General features: G+C 35.2%; 1 protein-coding gene across 25 annotated transcripts in view; it reads right to left on the bottom strand.

Moving 5' to 3' along the window:
- mmd (disintegrin and metalloproteinase domain-containing protein mind-meld) overlaps nt 1–23,742 on the bottom strand; it is a 670,172-nt gene that overhangs the window by 111,094 nt on the left and 535,336 nt on the right. For 16 of the 25 annotated variants that reach the window (XR_012411845.1, XR_012411847.1, XR_012411846.1 and 13 more), the window contains 2 exons: nt 11,963–12,253; nt 271–440 (listed from right to left, as the gene is read on the bottom strand). Coding sequence is in view for 22 of the 25 variants with exons in the window: in XM_073978235.1 (XP_073834336.1) it covers nt 271–440; nt 11,963–12,253 (461 nt within the window). In the remaining 3 variants the exon portion in view is untranslated. Of the gene's footprint in view, nt 1–270; nt 441–11,962; nt 12,257–16,567; nt 16,586–23,742 lie in introns of all 25 variants that reach the window. The other 9 variants (XM_073978215.1, XM_073978218.1, XM_073978213.1 and 6 more) reach the window with 2 other exon arrangements.

The following is a 23,742-nucleotide window of genomic DNA, read 5'->3' as shown; positions in this document are numbered from 1 at the left end:
AATTAATAACAAATTTCAGGTTGAGATTTGTGGTCTTGTACGAAATGTGATTCTTTTCGTCACAGTTGCTAAATAGTGGGACTCTCAAAAAGCATATAGTATAGAATCCAACTTATCCAGATAAGCCGGAGTATATGCACTAAAACATATCCGTTTCGTTACTAGAGCCATGGTATATTTCGTTGTCAATACGAATCTTACAAATTACATACATTTATAAATTTCCCTTCTTATTTTAGAAATCTTCAAAATATGCCAAATAATACTTACGTTAGTAGTTGTGTTGTATCGCGTTCCACTTGAAATAGATTTCTCGATGTGTAGTCATTAAAATTTGACATAGCCTTGGTAATGTCCTTGCTGCCATCAATGACAGCCTGATTTTTGCCCCAGGTCTCAATGTAAACCACAGCCACACGGGTATTCATTGTACGGAAATACTGAAAATGCACAACAAAACATGAAAGATTAGTGCACACGACTGATAACATTTAATTAAAAGCTACGAACACTCTCTCCGAAAAATAAAAATCAAAAAACAAACCAAAACCACAATAAACAAAAACACTGCTGCTCTGCTTGAGAGGTTTCAATTAAAATTTGCGGGAATAAAGCGCACACATCACACCGAGAGAGAGACAAATAACTTTCAATGAAAGACAATAATAAATTAAACAATTAAAAATACTTTTAATGCGAAATAAGACCAGGGGAGGAAAAACAACTTGGATTAAAATGTATTAGATTGTGTGACTTGTATGGGTGTGTGTGTGTCCGAGTTTGTGTGCGGTAATCTGTGTTTTTCACAAACAAACGAGTCTTGAAGATGAAGATGCGTTTTGACACGAACATACATGATTTATTAGCCAGGCCAAAGTAGCAAGACCCTCCACAGACATCAGAAAACAACAACAGCGGCAACAACAATAATAACAGCAGAGAGTAAATTGAACATGAATCTGCAACATGAGTCGAATGTTAAATTCCTAGTCCAAGCAATAGAAGTAGAAAAATTGCTTAATGGCTCTTTGGTTTTGGGGGGTCGTTGTCGTCGTCTACATACAAGGCACCAGCCGGCAATGATGTGGTAATGGAGTTGTTTCATTTTAACTGGAGAGTGTATGGCAAAAGATAAAATTGCATTTTAGGCTAAACGACTTGTACTCGTATTCTTTTCTTTAGCTAATGGCATAATGAATGGCTACCATGATGATCATCTCCGAAGGAGGTAAATACGCTTGCAATGGACGCAAGGAAACAGACAAACCAACAGACCAGTAAAACGAAGAAGACGGAGACGAGAAAACTGTTTGTTGGTTGGCGTATCCATTTATTTATGGTTTTCATTCTCGACGCCAGACCAAACAAAATGATTGAGCTTAACAATAAATAACCGAATACTGTCAGCCACCACCAGTATATTGTTGGAGCAAAACAATGATTTTAATGTGAACATACACACACTCACACATATTGCACGTAAAGTGGGAACTACTCCCCCGGAAGTGGTAAAAAAAAGGTAGAGAAATGAAGAAATGTATTGTCTGAAGAATGAAAAATAAAAGCATTGGTTTTTTAAAGAAAACTTTTGTAGGCACAAATTCTACTTCTGCACAATATTGTGCAAGTGTACGAGGGTTGTTCTAATAATAAACTTGGTGTGAGATCTTTTCTTAGTTCGATCTATGGAACAAATGTTCTGTAATGGGCCAGCTAAGTAAGTAAGTATGTAGAATGAAGTTCTTACTAAAGAAAATCGTTGACCACATTCAAATGCAACTCCATAATGTACAATACCAATAATGATTAAAACAAAAAAACTAAAAAAATCGTAGAACAGTTTACAATGAGATATTACAGCTGTCTAGGTCATAATATTGGAATTGCGCTAGGATATTTTAGGGGAATAACTTACCGCTTGGCGGATGGGGAAAGCTGGAATTTTTTATCGTAAACTTTTGACTTTCCCCTTATACCTTCAGCCTTTAGGCTAACGGTAGAATCAAAAGATTTGGTTCAAACTTTGCGTAATAAGTTGTTCATACTGAGACCAAGTTTGAAGGTACCTCCCCTATAAAAGTTCGACATTTTTTTCTAACAATCGAAGGGAGTAACCCGTATGGTAAAAAAACAAAGCACATTATAATACATAGGGAACTAGAAAAGTTTCTGGCCTAGGCAACACACAGTGTTGCCAGGCTCCATTTGACATTTTTTGGGAAAGTTTGGCAGTTTTTAGCCTAAGCGTACTCAGTTTGACATACGACCATGAGTTTCGTTGTTTATAGCGACTTGAAAAATCAATTTGCAAAAAAAAAAAAAACAAGTAAAAAGTATCAGTCGGCGTTGACAACAAAGATATAGCCTCATTTATGTATTTAACGTTTTTTCAGAATTCTATGACCCTTTTTGCACATTTGAACTTGCCGACAAAAATGTGGATTAGGAAAAAGTTCAAAAGTGTTGCGGAGGAGGTACTTGAAGAAATGGACCGACAAAGTCCATTATGGAAGTGGATCTTATTTTAAGAGTCATATCTTTTCCATAGATATCGCGTCCACTAGTCATTACAGTGGGTCATTGTTAGACAGCGGAATTTTATGCAACCCCTATTTTTGGTCCGATTCATGTAAAATTTTGGGACTAGGCATATTTTTGGCTTTTGATTAAATTGCAATCGAAACATATGACATGTGCAAAACTATGCAAAATTGCATATGCAAAATTTATGCATTTTATATATTTTCTTATGCAACAAATATTTCAATAATAAGTACAAAAATGATTGTATATACAATTTTTCAATTTAAAATTCTTTTCAGACAAGTCAAAAAAATAGAGAAATGTATAACCACAGCCTCAACTTTCAAAATATCGAAAATCGGAAGGGTATCGTTCTATGGCAGCTATATGAAGGGCTGAACCTAAACCGACAAATTTTAGGTGGAAAGTTGTTTACCCCCAAGGAAGACTTAATACCAAATTTCAGCCATTTTGGCGGGATATTGAGGCCACAACCTTCAAAATACCGGAAATCGTGTCGTACTATGGGGGCTATATGAGGACGTGGACCTATACCGGCAAATTTTGGTGGAAATTTGTTTTCCTCCAAGGAAGACTTAATAAAAAATGTCAGCCATTTTGGCGGGATATTAAAGCCACAACCTTCAAAATACCGAAAATCGGGAGCTATCGTTCTATGGGAGCTATATGAAGGGCTGAACCTAAACCGACAAATTTTAGGTGGAAAGTTGTTTACCCCCAAGGAAGACTTAATAACAAATTTCAGCCATTTTGGCGGGATATTGAGGCCACAACCATCAAAATACCGGAAATCGGGAGGTACCGTACTATGGGGGCTATATGAAGACGTGGACTTATACCGACAAATTTCAGGTGGAAAGTTGTTACAACAAAAATCAAAGCGATTCGAGAGCAGGTCCTAAACTGAACTTTTCCGAAATTTTGTGTGGGAGGTACATGTAGGAGTAGAGTGATTGAGTCCATATTGGAACCACATCTAAGTCTGGTATAAATTTCGCGATGTGCAAAGTATTCGTCTACACTTTCGGTTTTCGGAACATTTCTGAACTTTTGTGGGGAGTTACCAGAAGGAGTGGGCCGATATGGCTCCTCTTCGAACTTAAACTAAGTTTGGACAAAATATTACGAAGGCCAGCGTGGTCAACGATGTTCGTTGCTAGACAATGCAGTTAAAGCGTTCTAAACAATAAAACTACTTTTTGATCGTAAATATTCGCGTTTTCATTCTAAGCCTTTTTAAATTTGAAAACAACAAATATGAGATTAAGCTAGTTTACTTTAAAAATAATAAGTAAACACACATCTCAGAGCTCTTTTTTCCAGAGATAAACTAAAATGATTGATGAGTACGATTACTTATGAATTGAGTATTCGAAGTGGCCGACACTTTGAGCATCATAAAATTTCTTCCAAACATACAAACCTTCGGATAACTCCCCTCAAATGTTCAATATTTTCTCTCAAGTACAGTTATTAATTTGAAAAAAAAGAAACATGTTGTTGTTTTTTGTTATGGTTAAAGGGGAGAACATCTAAGGTTCTAGCATAAAAATCACTATGAAAAGTTAGCGACAGTGGAACAGTACATGTATCCAGACTTAGTGATCCAATATCTTGAAAAAAACCCTACAGTGACCAACATTTCTGGTGGCCACGATAATTGAAAGGAGTAACTGACATTGGTTCAGACTTTCACCCAAAAACTCAAGTGACCAATGGTTTATTGAATTGAAACTTTCAAAAGGAATGACTCCCAACATTATATCCAGTCACAAGATGAACTATGTCGGTGCATTACCAAGTAATTCCATCGCAAAATTATAAAATTTTTGTGATTAAATCCAATTTAAAGCACTCTGTCCGATGTAATGGAACTTTCAAGATTTAAGCAAAATTTTCCAAACAAATTATTTGTAATTCGTTGATCAGAAACGTTTCCTTCCTGATTCCAGGTAACGGTATTTATGTTTTTTATAAAGAACAACTTCTCAAACAACCCACGCTTATGGACGTTTCCATTGTTCTCAACAATTCTTGAAATGTTCCCCTCTCTTCCACTCGGTTTTATAAATATTTGGTTTTTGTGTGATTTACTTCAGTGGCAAACTGTATGGCAGAGTGCCATTGTGAGCACGGACGGACCAGAAGAATAAAAGACGAAGCGAACACAGAGATGGTGAAGACGAAAACGTTTGTTATTGTTTTTTCTTTTCTGTTGGACGACGACGACGACGACGTATCCTGTGCATTTCAACTCACTTGACACATATTTTTTTCTCCAAAGTGTGTCGTCGTCCTTATTGTTGCTGTTCTTGTATTGTTTACTTCTCTATTAAATGCACTTGTGGGCTTTTAGACAAAACAATTTCAATTATTTTCAAAGTTCATTGATACAATGTGTAGCCACCCACCCCCCATTCCAGCCTGGCTTTATACATTTAAGTTGAAATATTATACCTTAACAAAACTACCATAGATGGCTTCTACGAATATACTGATGGAAATGGAGATACATAGGTCGAAAGCTATTGTTTTGCAACAAGATTGAATTTTTGTTATTATTCACTTTGATTGTGGTCAAATGGAATAAATTTGAGTTGCATCACATTATAATGACATTGCATGAAGCAGTTTGGTTTTATCTGTTTATGTGGTTTATGTGGGATTAAATACAAAAAATACTTTTAAGTTCAAAATTGTTAAATGTGATATTAAATACGGTTGTGTATGAAATATAAACGTGACAATGGATTTCGAAATTCGAATTGATTTATCTACAATAAGTGCTTACACACGATACAAAAATATAAAGATAGAAACCCAGGTACTTGAAACGAAATAAACGAACTAAACAAAATAAACGAAATAATATCAATGTGCGAATGCAATATTTTTAGTTGATACAAAAATAGAAAACAATGAAATAAATCAATTTTTTATTTATTACAAAAATGTGATCAAATAAATAGAAGCAAAAGTATATTTGTATGATTCATTTGTATGAATGAATTGCTACCAAAATTGTATATAGAAAACCATTTTATATCCGACTATATTAACTTTTTTCTCCAACGTTGCAAAATTAAGTATAAAAAATGATCATTTCGATCATAAAGCTCAATTCAAATGAGAAATTTATTAATATTAATTTTAAAATGATCTTGTGATTATGATTATTTAAAAAAAGATACTATTTTGTTTTACTTTCGAAATGTTAGGGCGAAGATCATTTTAATATGAATTTTAATTGATTTCTCGTTGGTGTTGAACTTTTATGATCGAAGATTTTTGAAAGTGAAAAGGAAAGCCGAAGTTTCGAACCCACACAACCACCAAATTGTGTGACCTGGGCCCTATTCCACGAAACAACTAATCGCTTGAAAAGTGATAATTTTTTTTGTTCCACGAAATAAATTTTCAATTTCTCTTTGCACTTAGCAATTTTTTTAAACAGTTCTCTTTAGCAAAGTTGTTGCGCTCTATTGCTTAATTTTTCCGCCATCTTGCTAAGTGTGGTTGCTATTTGAGCCATTTGATAATTCCCTTCACCGGGATGAAATCATGATATTGGTAAGCGATCAGTAAATTTGGCAAGCTGTCAGTTCGTTTTGTAAACAATACTCTCTGCAAAGAGGATAGTGATGAAGTTAAGCCAATGGAGGAATACTCCAGACTTAAGCAATCATAAAATAAAATAAAATAAAATAAAATAAAATAAAATAAAATAAAATAAAATAAAATAAAATAAAATAAAATAAAATAAAATAAAATAAAATAAAATAAAATAAAATAAAATAAAATAAAATAAAATAAAATAAAATAAAATAAAATAAAATAAAATAAAATAAAATAAAATAAAATAAAATAAAATAAAATAAAATAAAATAAAATAAAATAAAATAAAATAAAATAAAATAAAATAAAATAAAATAAAATAAAATAAAATAAAATAAAATAAAATAAAATAAAATAAAATAAAATAAAATAAAATAAAATAAAATAAAATAAAAAAAAATAAAATAAAATTAAAATGAAAAAAGTAAAACAAAATAAAATAAAGTAAAGTAAAATGAAATAAAATAAAATAAAATAAAATTAAATTAAAAAAGTAAAACAAAACAAAATAAAATAAAATGAAGTGAAATAAAATAAAATTAAATTAAATTAAATTAAATAAAATTAAATTAAATAAAATAAAAATATACTCTCAAATAGTTTAGGCTAAGTGTAAAATCGATTTGTATGATGGTTCGGAGTTTGGAAGTTCGGAATCGGGTGCTTCGCAGGGTGGAAATTCAGAGGGGGTGGTTCTGACGTTGGAAGTTCTGATTCGGGTGGTTGGAAGTTCGGAATAAGGTTGTTGCCAGGGTGGAAGTTCGGAGTGTTGGAATTCGGAGTAGGTTGTTGGTTAGAAGGTTGAAAGTTGAAAGTTCGGAAAAAAGTAATTAAAACCTTATAATTTCCTAAAAATATATAAAAAACCAAGTTTATTGTCTTCTTTGGTTGACCCTAAAAATCCACGCCTGTTGTCCTTTTTGGTAACTACTAAAAATCTTTAAAATATGTACGCATATTGTCATTTTAGTTGCCCTTAAAAATCTTTAAAAAATCCACGCTAATTTTGGTTTGAAGGGTGAAAATTCGGAGAAAAGTAATTCGATCCTTATAATTTCTTGTCATTGCCGTGTTTCGTTTTAAAACCTTTACTTGTTTTAACAATGTACATTGGCAAAAGTAACGTTTACCCCGCAAATTTTAGGCAACATTATCAATATTTGGTCTGCAAAACCAAAATTCAAAGTTTTCTTGGAACGAAAGAGCACAATTTTTGCAAAATCTTCGCAAAATACACTTTGCAGTTACAACTTTTTACTTAGCGGATGGGAACGTTTGTGGAAAAGAAATCAAAAAGAGAGCAACATTTTTTAAAAACTTAGCAAACTTAACTTATCATTAGCAACTTCTCAATTATCAAAATTAAGGGTTCTGTGGAACGCAAATGTTTGCGAATTATCAAAAATATTGCTAAGTGTAAAATGAAAAGTTGATAAGTTGTTTCGTGGAATAGGGCCCTGCTTTTGGCAAAATGTTAGCTAATAGCTATATTACATTACGTGTATTTCATGTGTATGTTTTGAATTTTTGTCCTCGTGTAATTCTTTGTGTGTGCGAAAAATGACATTTTACATATGATTTATAATTTTTGCTATTACACCAGTATATGTTTTTTTGTGTGACATAACCTATAAATGTAAACAAATCCTTTATCTAATCGATTTATTTAAGTTTCTTTAAGAAATTATTTCTTTCAGCAAATCTTGCAAATTTCTGCTTTCATCAGAACAAACAAATCAGCTGTTTTCTATTTATTGTACATACAAAAATAGGAAGGGCTCTAAAACGAAAAAGTTACACATGGGTTCACACATCATTTTGATAAATGAAATTTTTTATATGGATCACACTATGTGTACAACATGTAGATGTAAAAAATGTAAAACATACACATGAAATACACGTAATGTAATATAGCTATAAGCACATTAAGAAACAATACTACATAATACCAGTCCGAAAAACCATTTAGAGAAGGAAACTGATAGAACACTTGAAACAATGATCGACCATTGGACGTTGGATTGCATTTATAGTGCATCCTGTTTCTGGGACAGATAATTTTCCCAATAAAATAATATTATTTTTATTATTAATTTTGGCATGAAAAATCATCATTCATTTAATTTTTTTTAACTAACAAAAATTTGTTTATCCTTTCAATAAATGCAATTTCATAAAATATCAATTACTAACCCAACAATTGCCATTTAAGTATTCTATTCGTAATTGTCTAACCCACATCTATGTCTGGCAAGATGTTTCCCCTTTGGCTTAGTCGTAGTAAGTAAATGCAAATGTTATAAATAACTTTGAACTCTATAAATGTTCCATAAATAATTACAACGAATTTTACCACAAACATTACAGAAATGTGCACAGGCACGACCTGAGATCATAAATAATTCCGATACGGAACGAGAATAATGAGAGTATCTTATGTAGTCCCCCCAGCCGCCCACACGAGAATTACGAGAAGACCAAACAAATGAATGAACTAATGGAGCAACTAATTGTGTGAAGCCGTAATAAAGAGCCAACGAACCACCAGACGAATATCAGATTGGAGCAGACAATTGTCGTTTATCTTCTTCGTCGTCTCGCAGGATAAACTGGCAAATACTCCGACATACGAGTAATAAAAAAATAGCCAACTAAAAAAGGAAGGCAGCTGACTTTCTTTTAATATTTTCCTCCCCCGACTTTATAGGCAAGAAAGGGAATTACCTTAAATTTGAACAAAAAGAGATTTTCTTTTAAAGAAAGAAAAATTTAAGTGGATTCTGGGAAATACATGAAGAAGCAACTAACAAAAAGAGACAAAATGTGCAAATGAAATGCTTTTGTGGGTATTTGTTATTTCAGATCTCGTACACATGACCGACCGACAGACCGACAAACAGCAATGGGGAATGTGACGGCAAAAAGCAGTGTTCGCAAAAAAAAAAAAACTAAGACAACAAGAAAACCCGGAAGTGCTTGCCTACCATTCAAATAAATACAGGACGTGCAAATGCAAGTGTCTTAGTATAAGTGACTAGTAGTCGTATAGACAGGGCACTCACTGTGTGAGTGTAGGTTCTTTAAACATTCAAATATTGCACGTGTTTGTCATAGTAGTTGTTGTTGTTAGTTAGTATATGTATGCATGTGTGTGCCTGCCATAGAGTTAAGTAAAACAAACCGACAGCGGACTTTCGTGTGTTTTGTTGAAGAGAAGAAGAATCATGACTGACTTACTTGCAACAACTTCTAACATAAACACAGGCACATACTCGTAGGTAAAGTGAGTGTGTAGTATGTTTGTCAATGTGTTGATTGTGTTTAAGGGTTGCCGTTTTAAGATTTTTACAACAAAACAGCAGGGCTACTAATTAAAGACTTTGAAATTAGTTGCCATCGTGTTAAAAATGGTTTCCCGAGAATGGCAGTGGCGACTTCAGTACCTAGGGGCGTTAGTTGTTAGAATACTTTAGACGCATTTTCCTACACACATTTTCCTATTAGCTGTGATTTTGCATATCGAGTTCTTTTCATTTATTGGGATTTCTTCACATTCATTCGAAATGTCCCCACTTGCCAAGACAAATTCCCCAAAAAATTCCAAAGAAGATTACAACCTATGTAAATAATTTTGGGAAATAAGGATTCCGACGATGTAAGCGGCAGTCGATCTGGCCAAATTTCGAAGTCTAAATTAATGACGATTTCGTTAAATAAAAAAAGGAAAAAAAGCCTGTGCACGATAACTCTTGAAGGCAGTTACCGATTTGGTCCATACTTTGCACATCGTGAAATTTCTACCAGACTTATATAAGGTTTCAATATGGACTCAATCGATCCACTACTTCAGGTACCTCCCACACAAAATTTCGGAAAAGTTCAGTTTAGGACCTGCTCTCGAATTTCTTTGATTTTTGTTGTAACAACTTGTAATCACTGCCCTTCATACGACGGTACAAGTTTCGTCAGGGGCAAGTCCATACTTCCTGAGAAAATAGCCTGAAAGGTACAAAAACCCTATAACACCGTGTGTATAACTCTCGAACGGATCTGCCAAAATTTGGCCTTCGTAATATTTTGTCCAAATATAGCTTAAATTCGAAGATAAGCCATATCGGCCGCTTCCTTCAGGTACCTCCCTCACAAAAGTTAAAAATGTTCGGAGACATTGTGCGCACGTTAACTCTTGAAGTGAGTGACCGATTTGGTCCATACTTTACACGTCCTAATATATAAACCAGATATACATATATCAGGTTCGAATATGGACTATATTTATCCACTCCTTCGGGTACCTCCCACACAAAACTTTGGATAAGTTCACTTTAAGACCAGCTCTCGAATCACTTCGACTTATTGAAGGAACTTGCATTCGCTGCCTTCTTGAGAAAACAGCCCTAAAGGTGTAAAAAACCCCTATGGCACCATGTGTAGTGGCTGGAAAGCACGAACTGATCAACCGATTTTGTCAAAATTTTGGACTTAGTCATATCTGTCCAAACTTAGTTTCAATTCGGAGATAGGCAGTACCGGTCCAAAACTTCCAGTACTTCCCCCAATATTTAAAAAAATGTAACTAAAATTCTATGCACGATATCCCTTGAACGGGCTGAGGGTATATCTCCGTCGGCAAAGCCGACTGATACTTTTTTACTTGTTTCTCAAAAAACATTACTGTTGTAATATAAACAGCGAGAATTATCCGAAATGAAGTTTAAATTTATCGGTGAATAGGTCTCAACATGTTCATAAGCCTAAACGTTTCAACTTTTGTGGACCGATAAAGTCCATCTTTGACTGTGATAGGAGATTGGGACAACTATTACTGTGTGCAGAGATTGGACCCCATCAGGGACACCCTTTATGCATCATTTTATTAATTGACGTTGGTTTTTACAGTTGGAGGTGATTCCCTCAGAAAGTAAGGACCAACTACTGAAAAAATTTAAACCGTAAAAATTACAAAAAATCTCAAATTTTGTCTGGGAGGTACCCGAAGGAGTATACCGATATAGTCCATAGTCGAACCTGTTCTATGTTTTGCAGAAATATTAGGAGGTGACATTTTGGGGTGGGCATTACTAAATCGACTCGAAATTGTTTCCGATAATTTTGAGTCGATTTAATTCGGTCCAATCATATTTGGGATCTAAAACCATTGTCCATGGAGGCACATTTTTATAGCATAAAAGGTATCGATAAACCATAGAATGTTAATGGTAATATCTCAGTTTGGATATTTATTCACTGAACTTGTTTGTTAACTATTTGTTTTTATATTTAACACCAGGCGGCAACCCTGTTCATCCTCTTTCGTTCGTTTGCAAAAGTTAAGATTTATGTTTTGCATTTAAAAGATTTAAAGCCTCCTGTGGCGAGGTTTAAATAAAAGAGACGGGCTTTAGTTTTCTAACGCGGCGTCATCAGACGTATCATCCTCTACATTAACCAACGAATATATGGGGAATAGAAAAAAAAAACAACTCCAAACTAAAAGAACAAAAAGTAATGAGCCTAACCATGTCTATGGTAGCTTTATTTGCCATAAATATCTTGTCGCTGAAACGCTTAGCCAACTTTGCTCTTTCTGTCGCGTATCACATGTGATTTGGTAGTAATTTTAAATTAAAGCTAAAGAACAGAACATTACGCCAACAGTTCCCCCATGTTTGAAGCGATCTGAGTGTCTGTTTGGAATTGAGTTAGTGACTGGATTTAGTAACAGCTATGTCTTGCAAATAAATAACTAAAAATGGGGGTGGAACAGGAGCAGAATGAAGAAACAAAACAAAACACTTACCAAATCCGCTATGTTGGCAACTTGTATTGCATCGTGTATTACTTCGGCCCTTGTACTGCCATTCCGCTTATCGAACATGGCCTTGTCCACTATTATGGCAGTTTCTATGTATTTGGTAGCTTCGCGAACATCACGTTTATAGCGACCAGCACCATTTGGATGTATCTCATCGATAATACCAGCTGACAAATGTTTTGTGCGTCGTGACAAACGCCACGAGTCCAGATTGCCCGTATTCGCGCAGCCCTTGTTGGCTTTGGTGCGTGCCTCAAAGATAACATGAGGATGCTTCTGCTGAAACAAATGTTGAAACGAAAGTATGAGCAAAATACAAATATGTAAGTAAGTACACATTAGGCGTTATTGTGTTTGTTTGATGTTTATGTTTTAAAGTTTTATAGTGTTTAAATGGGATTTGTTCAAGACAAATAGTTAGTAGTTGTAGCAGCAGTCAATAAGTCTGTTAAAGAAATTGAGTCATTCCATGATGGGGATGATATGTACAAGTTTTTTTCACAAATGTTACATTCAATACTTTTCTCTCACACATATCTGTATGTGTATTAAAATGTTTATTTTTGATATGTAAAATCCTAAACCACATTATCACTTTCAATCATTGTGCGCTTAAAAATGATTTTCAGAGACTAGTTAGTAATTATGTCAGTTTAAATATTTCACCCGGCCAAGAGGTTTCATATTAAAAACCACAAAAAACTATTGGAAACACCAAAACGTATCAAATCATGCTTGATCTTGCACAGAAGTTTGGTATACTATATCTGGATATCTCTTTGCAAAATCTGGTCCAAATACATAGTTTTTATACCCTCAGCCTTTAGGCTATGAAGGGTATATACACTTTCATACGGGCAAAATGTGCCTCATCGAAATAATGGTTTTAGACCCCAAGTATGTTTGGACGAAATGTGTTTCAGACAATTTGGAGTCGATTCAGCAATGTCCGTCCGTCTGTCTGTCTGTCTGGCTGGCTGGCTGGAGCGCACGATAACTCTCGAACGGATAAACCGATTCGGTTCAAATTTTGGCTTTCGTAATATTTTACCCAAACTTAGTTTAAGTTCGAAGATGGGCTATATCGGTCCACTCCTTCCGGTACCTCCCCCACAAAAGTTCGAAAATGTTCGGAAAATTTGTGCGCACGATAACTCTTGAAGGGAGTAACCGATTTGGTCCATACTTTGCCCATCGTGGAGCGTGTACCAGACTTAGATAAGGTTTCAATATGGACTCAATCGGTCCACTCCTTGGGGTACCTCCCACACAAAATTTCGGAAAAGTTCAGTTTAGGGCCAGCTCTCGAATTGCTTTGATTTTTGTTTTAGCAGCTTGTATTCACTGCCCTCCATACGACGGTACAAGTTTCAGCAGGGGCAAAACCATACTTCCCGAGAAAATAGCCTGAAAGCTGCAAAAAAAAAACCGTATGACACCGTGTGAGGTGGTTGAAGCGCAAGATAACTCTCGAACGGAACTGCCGATTCGGTCCAAAATTTGGCCTTAGTAATATTTTGTCCAAACATAGTTTAAGTTTGAAGATAAGCCATATCGGTCCACTCTTTCAGGTACCTACCCCACAACAGTTCAAAAATGTTCGGAAAAATTGTTCGTACGGTAACTCTTGAAGGTAGTTGCCAAATTGGTCTATACTTTACACATCCTAATACATCTACCAGATATAGATCAGGTTCAAATATGGACTATATTTGTCCACTCCATCCCGTACCTCCCACACAAAATTTCGGATAAGTTCACTTTAAGACCTGCTATGGAATCACTTTGATTTTTGTTGAGACAACTTGCATTCGTTGCCTCAATTACGATGGTAAAAGTTTTTTTAGGGGCAAGTCCATACTTCTTGAGCAAACAGCCTGAAGAGTGTAAAAACATCCTAAGGCACCATATGTTGTGGCTGGAGATCCACTTCCATAACGGTCAATGTCGATCCATTCCTTTTAGTTTCTCCTCCGCAAAACTTTTGAACTTTAATCTTAATCAACATTGTTGTCGGTTCAAATATCCAACATTTTTAAAACCCCCTAAATACATACGTATTTTGGGAAAATTTTTCTTTCAATATACACAGGCTGAGGGTATATCTCTGTCGGCAAAGCCGACTGATACTTTTTTACTTGTTTTGTGTAATAATCATTCTAGGTTGAGAATCGGCAACTTAAAACGCGTTTTTCTCGAAAAATTGATTTTTTGAGATGTGACACTCTTTGAATAAATAAACGATATGTATATGAGTTCCCATGAATATATCCAGAGACAAAGACGATCCCTCCTTAATCAATGAGTAGATCCGATTATCTTTTTAACTCATTGGTATGTAATCTCTTTATATCTACAATTCCTAAGTGCTTAAGGAGACATTTTAATAGTCGAAATACTCAGAGAAATATCCTCTTTCTATAATTAAATTTTTAAATTTTATTATAAATTTTACTTAAAATTTTTATCAAAGATGTGACATTTCTATTTTGGAAGGGTAAAGGTAACTGTCAATTTCTTCACTGCGAAACAATGGACAAATATTGTTCCACTTGTAACTACACAGAAAGTAAAAGGGTGAATGTTTATTTCCATTTTATTAAAAGGGGAAGGCTAACAACCACTTTGTATACAGACCAGCTTCAGTTTTGTTATTGTAGTTGTTATGTTACTTTTGGAAAATGTAGTCAAACAAAGGCAAAAAAAAAACAAATAATGAAAGAAAAACATTTTCGCCTATACGTCAAAGTGTAAGCATAACCATTCATATATACATATATACATACATATATGAGCATGCAAAATCGTCATAGAGGTATGTCAGTAAGGTAAATGTTTCTTCACATATTGCCCCCAAAAAGGGCATATAGGCTCACACACATACATACATATGTGGCCGTTTACAATATGTATGGCTCCGATGCTCCCATTTTGAACGATGTTGTTTGATAAAGGAATTGCTGCGTCAGATATTTCCTAAAAATTGGTTGTTGTGTCAGTATTTTATTTGCTCCAATTGGAAATTTACATTTTGTTCATTTCACTTCGATATGTTTGCGCCTTTTGAAATAACGGCATGAGGTATACAAAAGTGTGACGGCCTTGTAGTCCAAAAAAACGTTTTTTTGGAACTTTGCTTCAACTTGAAAATTGTAAAAATATGTTTGTTTGTATAGCATTTTTACAGTTGGTCGAGTTGTTGAATATTTTTTGGCAATACTAAAAAAGAACTATGTTTTATGTATTCTTCAATATGGGTATATATTTACAGGGTGCTTCTGTAGAAGCAAGCTAGTGAATGAATTATTAGCTATGAAAAGGTTGTCTGAAGTGGTTGGAATATAATATTTCAGTTGCCTCAGTAGACTAGTTAATATTTTAAGAATAATGAAATCACAATTAATGGGCTTCTACCTATGAGTAAAAACTTTGGAAATTATAAGAAAATCTTATCAGACTGGATATAATGACTTTCAGATCATATGTAACTGTATTTTTGTCTCACTGTTTTCGGTGATAATCAAATAAAAAAATGCTCACACAAATTTACTAAGTTATAATTTTATCTTACACAACTATCTTCTGATCCCGGCTGAATTAACAAATACTTCTTATGAACATCCATTTATAAGGCAAGGAGAGACTTGGTTATTACCAATGACGTAAAGAAGTGTCACATTGCTGGCAATGAGTAGGAATTAACTTTTGGAGAGGGTCGTGAGCCTCTTTGGCTAAGTCGGTGTCTCTGATTCTTTGGATTATTCATTTTTGTATACTTTTTCAGTTATCCAGAATAAACAAAATTTCGGTTTAGTTGAATTTTAAGCAATTTTTACTTCAAAACATTATCATTACTATCCAAACAAGTTTAAATACACCTTAAAATGCAAATTTCTTAAAACTTAATTGACTACCACCTTGTGGAATATCTAATGTTTTCTATTCATTATATCTTTGCATCCGCCATGGGAATTATCTCTTGCTCTTCCTCTTCACTAGATTCTTCAGTCCAGTAACATGCAATTTATGGTGTATTGTTTGCAGAACATTTTATTGTTTATGATGTGGTCTTTTAAAGTTACATTCGGACATGATTTCCCTCCGGTCTTTTTTCCGGCATAGGAAAATTTCAAAGTTTCATTTGAAGATATAAACAACAACGAAAACAATGAGCACTGAACTTAATGCTTCCTAAGGGGGATTTCAAATGGGTGTCTATCATCTATGCCTATCGTACACAAATGCTCATGTCTATGTTTTCTGTTTGGTTCGATCAGCCTTCCTTCTATCTGAGGTTTGCGGGGTATGAGTTTTGATTTTGTGATTGCATTCTCAAACATGAATGTGAATCTGGAACTGAAACTTAAATGGATGTTGATTGATTCATGGCAAATGCGTAATGTTGAACACAAAAGATTAAATGTGATGATATCTCCTACAGAGTGCATGGTCGACAAAACACGCAATGCAGCTATGGGATACAGAGTTGCCATCACCAGCTTCGGGTTGCATGTATGGTTCAAATATGCAGGTCATATACTAAGTATTTATTGAGTAATGTGTACCAACTGAAAGTTGTCTAATACATACCATTTTGAAAATAGTTTCCTAAAGATAAAAGAATTGTTAGAAAAATGCTCAAGATCTTAAGGTCCACAAAGGTTTTCGAATGTGGAATTATTTGAGAAATCTTCAAATTGAAAATAGTAGGCAAGACAAATGTATATGTTATGGATGGACTTAAGTCATATACCTGATTCGTAACTTTAAATCGTCTTTGTGACAGAAAAAAATAAAAGTCGCAGTTAATACAGGATTACTGTTAAAAAAAAAACGAGTGAGGAAAGGAGGGATGAAAACATATACAGTATGATACGTGGCAGAGGTTACCTATCCATTGCATAAGTGATTAACATATTGTGTGAATCGCAAGGGTATCCTCGGATAACAGGAGTAATGACTCCGCTGACTTTAGTTTCGGCAAGTGTGGAGAGCGCGCCGAAAGGTACTTTGTACGACCCTGTGACAGGCCAAATCTCCATTATGTTGACAGCGGAGTTTCAGATGTAAAGTCGCGATTAACATGGATCTTTTTTGGAACGGGAGGTCTTACAAGGTCTTCCCGCCAATGTTCGCATAGAGGTCCTTAAAATAAAAGTCCAAACAAGAATAGGAGAAAAAGGGAAGAAATGTTTTCCAACCACATCAATTGAAGTTTGAGCAACTCTTGTGGATACAGGCCAAAAATAATTCTGTGGAGCTAGAATTCTCTTTAGGGATGTTGCATACAGTGTCATAATAGCAATGTTTCCATGTCAGCAAGCAGAATTCAACCCTGCTGGCCTCAGAGATGTCGTCAAATCTCAAGTACAACAGATACGAGAGTACATGCTCTTCCGCATCAATGCATCAACTGGTTTCCGAACTTAAACTTGTCCCCTATCTTTAAGCCGACCAGCCCTGATACTCTTGTTTAGAATATTTTCAAAGAACGCCTGGACTTGTGCTGGACTTCTGGAGACCACTGGCAACGCAGTGGTTTCGTCCCTGCTTATTAATTATATTAAAAACGAAGGGTCTACAAAACCACATCTTCATCGTCTCAATTGAAAAAGTGGACACATGTAATCGTACTAAGCTCTGTCCTTAGAACAACCATTTACAACAACGTGCCTAAGCAAACAACGAGAGGGAAATAAATCATTTCAAATCTTACCTCGAAAGCATCAATGTCAACTCAAAATCCTATGGAGAGCTGCTAGCCTATACTTCAGGCGTCCCATGAAAGGAATCATTAACAACGATGCCGTAGTTATCTCAGATAACGCACAGATGGCAGAAATCTTAACAGATTTTATGTAGGATTTTCAACAGTTCCTGGTAACTATGAATATTTCTTTTCGCAATAAGGTCAACAATTTAGTAACGAACTCAAGGCAGATGAATCCCCAACAGTTCATGGATCTCTATGATAAAACAACGGGCTTGCTGTTCCACAGATAGTTGGGTCAGTCATAACTCGGCGAACACCGAGGAAGTTTTCCGGTACGGACAAAGTTCCGAACATTACACTAAAGAAGGCTTGAGAAGTCAAAATCGAGTATCTTACAATCCAATTCAACCACTGTCCCAATATAGGCTGTTTTCCGACGGATTGGAACGAAGCATAAGTGGTACCAATCCCGAAGACTGGTGAAGATGCTAGCCTGTGGTATATAAGCCTATCTAATGCTAACGACCTTTGCAAAATTGGCAATTTTTGGAGAAAAATTTCTAAATATTTCTGCAAAATACTGAAAATAGAAACTACCGTAATATGGGGGCTATACCAAAATATTGAACTATGTTGACATTTTTGGTGGAGAAGTGCTGTGACCGCTAGGAATCTTAAATGTCAAATTACAGTTAGTTTGGTTAGAATTTTTACCTAAAACCCTCAAAATACCGTAAATCGGGAAGTACCTTAATGTGAAATTAGTTCAGTTAAAAATTGTAGCTAAAATCCTTAAAATACCGAAAAACTGGAGGTGGACCTATGTAATGGCATTTTTTAGTGAAGATGTGTTGTAACCACAAAGAACCTCCGTGACCACAGAGAATCTCAAGTATAAAATTACGGCTAGTTCGGTTAAAAATGGTAGCTAAAACTTTCAAAATACCGAAAATCTGGAGGTACGTTATATGGAAACTATAGCAAAACATGGAACTATATTGACAATAAATGTCAAATTACAGCTAGTTTGGTGGTACTGTCGTCACGTGAACTATGTGCTGTCGAACTTTACCTACTGAAGGCGTCTCACTTTTTTGAAAGGTTGATAATAGAATGGTGGAATAATTTCTGGAGTATGACGAAGAAATTCTTCACAGAAGGAAAAGCTGTCCTCTGCTGTTTTAATAAGACTGCGGAACAAGGGGTTACTGTGTGATTACGACCACTTGATGTACTATTATATTCTGATTTTGATATTGAATTTGCCCATAGCGCATCTCAACAAAGTTCTGCCATAGTAGTGTTTACCTTTGTCATGATTCCGTTGAAACTTCATCAAAGCCGACAATGAAATCACCTAGATTGGAATTCCCAAGGTAGTAAAAAAAAGGAAGGCCTAAAAACTCCTGGAAAATAGTCTTGTGATGGAAAAAATCATGGAGCGAAATAAAAGCAATAGCAAATGCGACCATCCTGGAGGATGTTTGTAGAGGCCCTATGCTCCTCTATGTGTTAAGCGGAAAAGGGGAGTATGCTGTCCCTAACAGCCCATTAATCTTCGATAAGTTTCTTAACTCCGTAAGTATCATGTGGTTAGCTTAATTAATTTGGAATTTATGGAAGTCTCCTCTCTCCGAACTTTTATACCGACTTCACATTCTCGGCTAATACAATAGAAGCTTACAATCATAAGAAAACAATAAATATTTCCTAAATTTCCCTCTCTTTTTTTGCCATTATCCGTGCACCGATGACTTTGTGATTAAGGCTTGACTGTAGTCACTGAAGGCGATTTGTTTCACAGCTAAATGTTAATTAACTTTGGGGGATTAAAACAAAATCCATGTATTAACACAGCTCCTACCTTTTTTCAGAGGAGAGAAGATTTATGATGCTTGAGTTTGGATTCATTGTGAAATGGTTTTTTAAAGCGGAATAAAAACAACTCGGAAATAATGACTTACGTTTTTGTATGGAGGGATTTTCATGATGTGGTTTGTTTTTTTGCTTTAGTTTCTTTTGTTTTATCGCTTTTCAATAATTTCATTTCGAGTTCTCCTAAATTAGGAAATCTTGAAACTGGATTTTATTAACCGTTTAACATCCATGCTTTTTTGGCGTTGTAGTTGTTGCTCTTTGTGTTTAACCCAGTACTTTTACAAAGGATTATAATTTCCCTCCCCCGTTAGTCTTTGGTAGCGGTGGTTTAGTCGGCCGTGCTTGTCAACATTATACACCAGGACCCCATTCTCTGAGCTCGTTTTTTTCTCTGTTTTAAAAAGAATTTGTAACCATTCAGCCTGTCAGTCAGTGCGAGAAAAAAAGTTCGCGTTGTGGTCGATGGACGACTCATCAGTGGAGGCATGAGTTGGAGGAGTTGTTGTTGAAGCACGCTAGTTGATATGGGTTAGTGTTTTTTGTTGGTTTGTACATCGGTTGCCATTGGTTTTTGCTGTGCCGCCACGAGAAGAGTCACTTTTTGTGTTTTTGGCGAATTTGGTTTCGCAGACGGCTTTGCCACAACACATTCTCCTGACCACCAAATTGTAAGGCGTGGAGTTAGCGGTTTTGCACTGTTTTGTCTTTTTTAACATATTGCTTGGTAGATTAGGGGAATGGGGACAAGGTATTTTGTTTTAATATAATGCTCGAAAAAGTTAATTAAAAAATCGTATGGTTTTTCAATGGCAAACACTAACACCACAAAAAATACATTTTACACAGAGTTGGCAAAAACTTTTGCCTGGATTATTTGTTGGCGTGTATTTGAAATGTTATCCTAATTTTGTCAAAGGATAAAACCATTTACTTTTGTGACCCTGCGACCAAGCGTGGGCTGTTATTAAAAAAAACGTCATAATTAAAACGAAAAACATTATTCATTAGCTGTTGTTGTGGACTGAAAAGCAACATTTTCCTGCAAATGACTGAAATTGACATTTGTGGGCGGCTACTGTGTTCCGCCATGCCTGGCTAATAACAAATTCCTCCATCAATTTTTAGGTGATTATTTTTTGGGAAAATTACGTTTTCCTATTATCAACGTTTGGTGAATTGGGGTTATTTCCTTATAAATGAATACTATTGTTGTTGCTGCTCTTGTTATCGACATGGATTTTATGGGTGCATTCAAATTGCTGCTGCCAAGCTAACCCACTGCTTTGCTTGGGTTCGCCATGAAGACTTGCCGCCGTTTTTCATAATTGACCTTCGATTAGATTTAGTTTTTCAATTAGATTTATGGAGGAGGGAATGTCGCAGGCTTTCCATTCGTTCATTCGTTTTAATGAAACCTAATTAATAAACTTGATTGAAGCAATTAAAATCAAAACATACAAACAATTTCAATTTGTTGATCGTGAATCTGATGCCGATTGTTACCATGGTGACACGTACATTCACATTTCTGCTCCATTCCGTTGTTATCCGGCAGTCTTGTTAAGCGCTTAGAGAAAGGAAAAAGGGGTGGAATTCAATTGCGAATAATCAAATCGAATTTCAAAACAATGACAACAAATTGTGACCCTCGCCTAAATTTGCCACGGCTGTGTTGATGACAACACAATTTAACCGGATGAAAATCATATTCTCCCAGGTATTTATTTAACAGTTGATGTTTCTTATTTTTTTTGTTTTTGAAACAAAAATAAGTTTCAAGTGTCATTCTTAAGGGTTTTGTAGGGAGTGATGTGGTGACACCGTTAAATCTTTTTACATTGATTTCTTCGTTTTCTTTTCCTTTTGTTTTATTTATTCCCTAATCTTTTGTCATCAGAGTTACAATAATCATTAAAATCATGGCTTATTTTTCTTCTTATGGTTAGCTGGTGAAAAGAAGAGGACACACGCACACATTCAACCACCATTACTACTCCCTTAGCATGGTTGTGATTTGCAATAAAAGCCAGACCATAGCCATAACAATAAAATCGTCTACCTTAGTTGACAAAAAACCGGATCAAATCACATACACCCGGTGTTATAATACTCAACAGGGGAATAAAAACTTTGCGTTTTTGTTTTTTTTTTGTTCTATACCATTTTCGAGTAGCTTTAACCATTTGAATTTGAAGAAAAAAAACAAAAATCACTCTATAGATTTTCTATAGCTTCCACCTCTCATTGGGCACATAACCGTTTAGTGATGACGGTGAAAAAGAAAAATCTGAAAACAATTTTTACAGTGAAAAGTAACGAGGGTTGACAATATCAAATTAGAAAGTAGCAGAGAAAATGTATGGAGCTTGAGAAAACTGCTTTATGGGACTTTAGTGATAGTATTGTTATAATAATTGTAGATGGATTGGCATAGTCCCATTTGCAAGTGAATCTTATTTTGAGAGTCCTTTATTTTCGATAGATATCACGCCCACCGGTCATTTCAGTTGGTCACCGTATAACTTCGAGCTTTTGGACCACCATATCGGAAAGTATGGACTTGCCCACGAAAAACATAATATCGATGTACAGAGACCCACAAGGAGCATCGGTACACATTTCCAAAGGATCGTCGAACATACCATAAACTGGACTTAACCAAAAATGGTGAACTTTTATAGGGGAGGTAACCTAAGGAGAAGAACATTTTAGAAGATAAACTGAATTTGGGCAAAATATGGACAAAATTGGTTTCTCCGTTCAAGAGAAGTTGCGCTTAACATTTTAGTGAAATTTTTTAAATTTTGGAGAAAGTTCTTGTTCGATTTTGTCATCTTCGAACTTAAACTATGTTTGGACAAAATATTACGAAAGCCAAATGTTGGAAAATGTCAGATGATCAGTTCGATAGTTATCGTTTGCTCTAGCCACTACACATATTGGCATAGGAGTTTTTACACCTTTCGAACTATTTTCTCTGGAAGTATGGACTTGTCTCTGAAAAACTTGTACCGTGGGGGCAGCGAATACAAGCTGCTGTAATAGGTCTTAAACTGAACTTTCTGGAATTTTCTATAAGAAGTACCCGAAGGAGTAGACCGATACAGTCCATATTGAAACCACATTTAGGTCTGGTAGAAATTTCAAGATGTGCAAAGTATTGATCAAATCTTTCATTTCATTCAAAGTTTGGGTAAATTTGGTTCACATTTTGGACCAAAGCGGTTCAACCGTTGGAGAGTTATCATCTTTATTTTTATTTCCATGGAGCTTATTATGGGGTTAAAGCTGGATTTTCAGGAAGTCTCTCTACAGGCCAAAATTATTTACCAATCGATATACCGTTCTTATTCTAATATTAGCTATATTATAGGGTCCAACCTAATTGGACAAATATGCATATTGGAGCTAGAACAAAATCCGATCCGATTTTCACAAATTTGTGTAGGATTCGGCTTTTAGCCTATGTAGGTATACTTAAGGTTGATTTCGGTTAACCGATTAATCGATTATTAATTGTAAAATGTCTAAAAATCGTAGTCGACTATTGACTGTGTGAAAACCGGATAATCGATATTTCTAAATCGACTTTCGAAAAACAGAGTGGACGTTTAGTCGTAGGTGAGTTGACCATTAATCGTAGTCGACTATTGGTCGTAGTTGATCATTAATCGTAGTGGATCATTAACCGTAGTCGACCATCAGTCGTACACTGTGAACCGAAATTTTGGGGGGTGGAAAATTTCGTTTGGGGGTGAAAGCCCTTGATGAGTATATACAGAACCCCAAAGGGCAGATCCGCCGTGAGTCGAACTTTTGAGATATGGCGTGGTGAATATTTCACTGAGACCCTATACGCCATCAGAAATTATCGTTATATGTTTGTTCGCTGTTGTTTTGGCTTATTTTTGATATGACATGTCTTCAGTCAAATCTAATGAGGATCTTTTTCGTAGGACATTTCGCCCTTCTAACTCGCTTCCTTCCATGATGACATCCCACAAGATGACATTTTTCAGCTTCGAAATGTCCTGCCAAAATGTCACTCAGAAAATTTTAGGTACGGCTATCATTGACAACTAATCGATATTGTCGCGTTTTCATAGTCCATTTTGACATTTACCTTGTTTTTGTTCAGAAAAACTATGTTTTGTGTTTTTTATTTTTGGTGTAA

Source organism: Musca autumnalis, unplaced genomic scaffold (genome assembly GCF_047663935.1).
Source record: "Musca autumnalis isolate F117 unplaced genomic scaffold, ASM4766393v1 scaffold_3, whole genome shotgun sequence".
NCBI lineage: Eukaryota > Metazoa > Arthropoda > Insecta > Diptera > Muscidae > Musca > Musca autumnalis.
Note: the sequence above shows the minus strand (reverse complement) of the source record. Positions and strands in the feature narration are given on the sequence as shown.